The sequence below is a fragment of the Rhagoletis zephyria genome, unplaced genomic scaffold, assembly GCF_001687245.7.
Source record: "Rhagoletis zephyria isolate East Lansing unplaced genomic scaffold, Rhagoletis_zephyria_1.1 Rzeph_scaffold_01541, whole genome shotgun sequence".
Taxonomy (NCBI): Eukaryota; Metazoa; Arthropoda; class Insecta; order Diptera; family Tephritidae; genus Rhagoletis; species Rhagoletis zephyria.
This window is the reverse complement of record NW_016158625.1, coordinates 32,197-39,794: the sequence shown is the minus strand read 5'-3', so window position 1 is coordinate 39,794 and position 7,598 is coordinate 32,197. Positions and strand designations below refer to the sequence as shown.

Here is a 7,598-nt window from a genome sequence, read left to right as displayed (position 1 = left end):
AAAACTCAAAGCCGTTTTCTCAGCTAACGTAGGCTTAGAGACAATAAGGGGTGTGGATAAAATTGTAAAGGGCGAGGAAAACGCCCTTATTCCTGATAATATGAACGTTTCAAACGTTCCATATTTAAATTGGGCTCCACTTGTATCAACTTACGTCGAGCGCACATTTAGTACATTCAAGGCTTTTCTTCGCGAAAATCGAATGAAAATGCTGCCAGAAAACTTCAAAATGCATCTTGTGGTTCAATGTTACTACAACTATACAGATTAAAGTTTTATGAGTTAGAAATTCGAATGGATAAAATAGTCAAAGATTCAAAGTACACATTTTTCATATAATGAAACTAGTTCATAGTTTTTCTCTTTTTACTTGTAATATAAACATTTCTAAAAAAAATATATTTTTTGATTGTTCTTCGTATTTTCTGTCTTTTTTTTAGTGCCTTATTTTGCAATACCTTTTTTTTGCCTTTTCCTGCCTTTTTCGCTATTTTATTTTGCCTTTTCCAGCCTATTTCGTTACTTTATTTTACCTTTTTTTATAGGTTTTTAGGTCCTAAAAATCCGTTCCCTGGTCATCATAAATGAATTTTCTCGATTTCTGTGTTTTCGCGAGCGGTAATACGGGCAACACGAAAAATTGGCTCAAATAATCTCAAATATCCTCAAATATCCCAAAAGGGATATTGCGCGACGTTTTCAAAGTGGAAGTCCAGGCATTTTTGTTTACATTAGTTGCGTTCGACAAGTCAAAAATTTGTAATAGTTTTTCCAAATTTTTACTGGATGGCGTTCGATAACGACAAAAAATTATCCAACACACAAAAATTGAGAGAGCAAGCGTTCATTTTGTACTGGCAAAATTTTAGTCAGCAAAAATTATCCAACACACAAAAATTGAGAGAGCAAGCGTTCATTTTGTACTGGCAAAATTTTAGTCAGCAAAAATTATCCAACACGAAAACATATGATCACAAAACATATGGTTGCAATTTTTGTAAACAAACAAAGTTGCATTGCATGCTGCTATAGTTTGGTGGCAAATATTTCTTTGTTTTGTTTCGATTTCACACATTCCTAGGCAAACAGCTGATTTTGAAAGATGTTTTCTCTCTTCCTCTTCTTCTTTCGTTTCGATCGTAACGCAGAATACCTAAGTTCGATTCCAGCGGAGCGGAATGCGGGAACGTAATCGAAATGCAGAATAGGGCTGATTATTGCGGCTTTGCACTTTGTTGACAATTTCGGTTGTATGCGCCGAAAAGGAGAGCAGACTGACGAAAGTTACTCCGGGGATCTTCGGGTTATTCACCGTCGGAATTGATTCGTCATCGACGTGAATACCCAGTTGCAATCTGACCTTCTTTGTCCAAGTGGTAAAAAGCTTTGTTGAGGATTTTGTAAGCAAGAAAGCTCGGCGAGATAACTGTTTACTTTCAAGCACAAGTCATCAATTCCATTCCCAGACGCCATAATCGAGCATAACAGACAATAGTGACTCCCTTTGGCGGTTGATGGAGCTTTGAAATATAACAATTAAACAATAGCGGGGATAGGACACCAACATGTGGTACCCCCTGTTTAATTTTTCTTGGTTTGCTAGTTTTGTCCCTAAAGATTACTGAAGAATGTCGACCACTTAGATAATTCGCCGATCACCGTTTGAGTCCCTGTGGGAGTGAGGAGGCCTTTATCTCTTCTAGTAGCGTTGAATGGCTGACGGTGTCGAACGCCTTAGACAGGTCTAACGCTACTAGAATGGTTCTCTCACAGAGCGGTTTCGGTTACGGCCACGAGATATCTGGGTGTTTATGTGCTGCTTTTGTGCTGTACACTTTACGGAACCCATGCTGATGCTTCGCTGGGGCCAGGTGGTTTGTGTAGTGCGGAAGTAGAAGACTCCTCTCTCCTTTGTTGGACGGTTTCCACGGTTTAAGCAGTGGGACCACTCTTCCCCATTTTCCAGATGTCTGAAATGATGAGAGTGGCCATAGACAGGTTGAGGAACTTGGTTAAATATTCCACTACCGCAGGACCCACGTTTTTCAGCATCAACATGCAAATTCCGTCGGGCCCAATGGCTTTGGAGGCTTTCGCCTTCCCGATGGCTACCCCTACCTCACCGCTGGTGAAAACAAGAAGCGCACTTAGTTTTGGTAGTTTGTACAGCCTTCTGGTCATTCGACGTTTGGCTTTATGCGCCGGAGGATGCAGTATGAACTGTCGGCTAAAATAGCCGATAAAATAAAAAGATAATAATAAGATATTTCAACTCTGTCGTCACGCTTCGTCGGGTTGGAGAATGACCTCTCGGTTGACCAAAGCTTGCTCACACCAGAGGCGAAGTGGCAGGTCTTCAGATGCTCTTCCCATTTCTTACGCTTATGTACGTCCACTAGTTGCCGAATCTCCGAGTTGAGATCCCTGATACGGGGATTTCCGGGATCGGCCTGACGAAGGTTGTCACACTCATCGGCTGGGNCTCTGTACACCGCAATGATATCAGTGTGGAATACATGCATACATACATTCACCTTATCACCAGACTATAGAAAACCGGCGACTGAACGACAAATTGCCATCTCATTTCCTCGCGCTAAATTCCAGTTGGAAAACACACGATCAACACACTCGTTCTGTTTATTCCAATGCTCCCACAGCCCTACAAAACTTATTTACGGCTGTTCAATTATTTATTCCGTTTCCAGATTTCTTAGCGTAAGTAACTCGCTGTGATATTCTAACAAGAAACCAAAGAAAATATATTTAATCTCTGTGTATATTTCCGTTGCAGCNGGGACAGCCGCTTCAAAAGGAAGATTCGGACACAGGTCCGAAATGCATCCTGCTGGAACGAAACGGGCTGCAGTAGCAGTGACAACCCTGCGGAATTTACGCACACCCACCCGAACGTCGGTTGGTGTGGGTAGGGCAGTGAAAGTGCTTTCAGTAACATCCGCGAAGCCTTTCCAGTCAGCTTTGGTGAAGTTGACATAGGTCCGGTGATCCGCGGAACAAAGTCGGTTGATTTATCAATCGAGATGACTATGGGGAGATGATTTTATACTAAGGTCAGCATAGGTCGCCATGATATGCTGTTTATCAGACCAGCGCTGACAATTGTTAGAGCTGGCGCGCTACAGCAGCTGCCTATAATCCTGTTGGGTGCGTAGTCGTTCATTGTGCAGAATGTCGAGTCGTCTATCTGCTCAGCCAAGCGTGGTCAGCTACGATAATTCGACAGGCTTAAATGCCAAAGATCGTGGTGCGCGTTAAAGTCACCAACTACCATTCGGTTTTCACCTCTGAGGAGCGCACTTATTTCAGGGTGATATCCTGCCGGGAGCTGGTGACAGGGGGTATATACACGTCAAATATTTCGAGCCCGACATCGTCCGACCGGATAGCAATAACCTGACGTTCTAGGATGGTATCTCTGCCGTCGATGTCTGTTTCGATAAGACGATACTGCACGGTGTGGTGCGTGATGAACGCTAGCTCACCACCATTATCTCGCTCGCGATTTCGATGGTGTACTTTGTATCCGGCGCAATTCAAAAGTGTTGCCACTTGTGACTGAGCTTCACAGCACGGACCCTCATAGTCCCTAATCCAATTTCGCTTGGCACGCAGTCCTGTACATGCCCTAAAGTGACACCAGCTCAGGCAAGTGTTGCCCTTGCCAGATGCCACGTTACGGAATATCCTAAGCGGGTTAGATCGCCGGTACAACAGATATGTATATTATTGTCTGCTGATCATGGGATTTTAGAGTACAGCTTTTGCAATCGTACATACGTGAACCGCGATGACTTTTTTTCTGTTGTAGCACTTTAGCTAATGGGATCGATAAGAATGTGATGACGCCCACAGAGCGAACATAGACGAATGCAGTTGTACGCCATTCACTCTTAGGGCCGGTTGCTCAAAGCCTGGTTGACACTAATCCCCGGTTAAACATCGTTATCGACGTTACCGACACCGTATTATATGTATGGAGTAGAAAACGTCGATAACGATGTTAACCGGTGATTAGTGTCAACCATGCTTTGAGCAACCGGCCCTTACTGTTGTCTACATCACAATTTACCTTTTAAACTAGCAAATTTTTAANACGAATGCAGTTGTACGCCATTCACTCTTACTGTTGTCTACATCACAATTTACCTTTTAAACTAGCAAATTTTTAAACGTAACGGCTGTATTGTGAGCTCAACATATGGACATATAAAATAATGGGATAAACATATGCAAATAATTATAGGCTTATAGGGGCTTATCATCTTTTTACACATTATTAAAAAAAAAAATTAATTTAAAACATCTTTATAGCCGCCTCTGTACACCGCAATGATATCAGTGTGTAATACATGCATACATACATTCACCCAAGGCGAATTCATATAAGGTGGTATCGATTCAACAAATACAACAATTACTTGTATTTTGTTTTTGCTTTTAGCTGGTCATTGTCAAATTTCAGCTATTCTTCTCCGAATGAAAAAGGGCGACAGAAAATGCAAACACTCTCACGTTTTCACTCACTCACTAACAAAATATAAAATTTTGACAATCAAACGCTACTCACAGCTGATTAAACAACACCACCTTATATAAATTCGCCTTGCATTCACCTTATCACCAGACTATAGAAAACCGGCGACTGAACGACAAATTGCCATCTCATTTCCTCACGCTAAATTCCAATTGGAAAACCCACGATCAACACACTCGTTATGTTTATTCCAATGCTCCCACAGCGCTACAAAACTTATTTACGGCTGTTCAATTATTTATTCCGTTTCCAGGTTTCTTAGCGTAAGTAACTCGCTGTGATATTCTAATAAGAAACCAAAGAAAATATATTTAATCTCTGTGTATATTTCCGTTGCAGCGGGTGTGAAAATCAATAAACTTACTACATACTTACATATCTAGTGTAAAGATGGCGAATATTGCAAAACTGCTAGCTGGACGCGCTCAACATGTGCTTCAACTGGCAGCAAAACAGCCTCAATTGGCACCGCGTTTTTTTGCATCAGGTAAGCAAAAAAAATTTCAATTTATTACTCGAATCATTTGTTTAATCTCATTTACATATATATAAAGAAAGTAAAGTGCAGAATGAATTTGAACTTTGGAATTGAGATCTGTATCTCCGGTGCGAAACATATAAATATGTACATACATATATATGTATGTATGTAACATGGACTTTGGAATACAGATGTCTGTATGTATGCATCTTTGCATTTGCATTTCCATGACACCAACTTGGCTATTGCTGTGTTCAAGTGCAATGTCTTTAATTAGCAAAAAAGGGGTATGTACATGCACGCAACTCGGCCGCAAATTCATTGTTGTTTTACACAAAATTCTTTATTACGTAATAACGCTTTAAGCTGAAATTAGTCAAGAACGTAAACCTACCGGTACGTAAACCCGAGTCAGCTGACACGATCTGTCTTACCAAAGCGCCATGTAAATGAAAACTCAACACCGCAGAATTTTTCTGTAGCTGTAGCCCGTAGCGCAGAAATCTGCGGAATTTAGATTTTTCCGTGTCAGCTGATTTCTCCTTCTTTAGATGGTTGTCACTTCGTCAGTTTTGCAGATGGTAAAAAAGTTATAAGTTCCTATTCGAAATATGTTTAAAATATTTGAAATTTACTATTAAATAAGGTTTTTGTTGAAAACTAAGTAGTTTATATTTAGTTACAATCTATTATAGCACGAAAAATTGTGGTTGAAAGGGTAAGTTTATGAAAAGGCATTGAAGAGTGGCAACAGTGTAGTAAGCAACACTGAGGGCTCCAGTAATCGACAAAATTCTGCGTATACAGACTGCGTTTAAGTATACGTTCTGCGTTCTCGACTAATTTCAGCTTTAGTGGCATGTTTCGATTCAATTTAACGCTTGGTGCTATTTGTCATTCTTGTCACATGTGCTATGTGTGTATGTGTGTATCTTAGTTGGCAAAAACCGGTAGAACAACAAATAAATTTTTTTATTTAATTCCAAACAATTCCGCAAATGTGCATATCTGTGGACATTTGACAAAATACTTTCACGGACAAAGAATATAGCATATTTCGGCAAAGCTCTTTTTACCCTCAGAGCAAGCATTTTTATTTAAATCAAAACATGCAGTTTTGGCAAACAGAAACATTTTAAACGATTTCCGTTGGAGATAAAGTAATTTAATATTTCTGTCGAATCATTATGAGTAAAATAATTTAAATCGGCAATTGAATCATTATTTTATGATTTTTATATTTTTCGCTCAACGGAAATGATTATTATTTGATTTTTATTTTTTCGTTCATTTAAAAATAATGATTATTTATAAAATTGAATTTTGACCTGAAAATGTTGGGACTTATTTCTTTTATTTAGAGGTGTCGATACCTCTGAAATGGATACGGATAAGGAAATCACGGTGGTATAGCTTTTGAGTTTTTTGAATGATCATTATTCTTAAGTGAAACAAATAAAACTCAATAATAATTATTATCCTTGAAAGAAAAAATAAAAATCATAAAATAATCACTATTTGTGATCGAAAAAATAAAAATCAAGTAATAATAATTACCTTTGAGCGAAAAATTAAAACTTAAATATTAGTCATTACTTTTAATTTTCATTGGTTAAACTCGAAAAATAAAAATAATTATAAATTACAGTGGAACATACGAACACAAATACGCGAGTATAGTTAAAATTGTTTTACGACGATTACAACTTGTTGGTTAAAATTAAAAAAATAATTATTATTTTCTGTCCCTGGTTTTTACATATTGTGTGTATTAAATGTCTCTTATGTCTGCGTTCAAACACGGAAACTGGAGTTTCTTATTATCGGCGATTTCTCTTTTGGTGTTGCCCTTTGCATTCACACACAGAAACTCTTTTTTACGCAATTGTTGTTGTCAGCTGTGAATCGCCAACTTGAATTACTCAGACGAACGAGAGCACAAAGCGTGTTTCCCGAGTACGGGCGACTCGGTACCCGTCCCCTTTCCTCGTCGCTCTCTGCCCTACAAGCTTCGAGTTTCCGCAACAAAAGTTTTCGTGTCTGAACGTCGACTATTGAGGAAAAATTACGATAGTGATAGTTAGAAATGGTCATGTATAGTCAAGTAGATGTATCGGTCTTAGGTGCTATTTTCTAAGAAAGTAATGTATCCGTTTATACATGCAAGGGCAAGGCTACGAGAAATGTTTTAATGGGCATTACCTCTGTTTGATCATTTGTAGTCTCCGTTTTCCGTTTATCCTCTCTCTTCCCTATTTCTCTCTCTACAATCTCATTCCCTCTCTTGAATAATTTATGCATTATAATATGCATGCAGTTGTATGTATCAAAGTATGTATGTATCCGAAGGCATGCATGCATAACAGCATTACTTCTTTAACAATTCTTTGCATTATGATGTAGATGCATTTTTTTTTGTCTCGGTATATACATTTTGTTTTCTTAAAAAGGTATTTTATTTAATTTCATTTCATTTCATTTCATTTCATTTCATTTCATTTCATTTCATTTCATTTCATTTCATTTCATTTCATTTCATTTCATTTCATTTCATTTCATTTC

The 7,598-nt window shown here is 38.5% G+C and overlaps 1 protein-coding gene across 1 annotated transcript in view; it reads left to right on the top strand.

Moving 5' to 3' along the window:
- The first annotated feature begins 4,728 nt into the window (after positions 1-4,728).
- Positions 4,729-7,598, top strand: part of Echs1 (Enoyl-CoA hydratase, short chain 1) — a 9,097-nt gene continuing 6,227 nt past the window's right edge. Inside the window, exons 1-2 of the mRNA XM_017618003.1 lie at positions 4,729-4,818; positions 4,895-5,042. Of these exons, the coding sequence (XP_017473492.1) occupies positions 4,946-5,042 (97 nt within the window). The 5' untranslated portion in view covers positions 4,729-4,818; positions 4,895-4,945. The remainder of the gene's footprint in view (positions 4,819-4,894; positions 5,043-7,598) is intronic.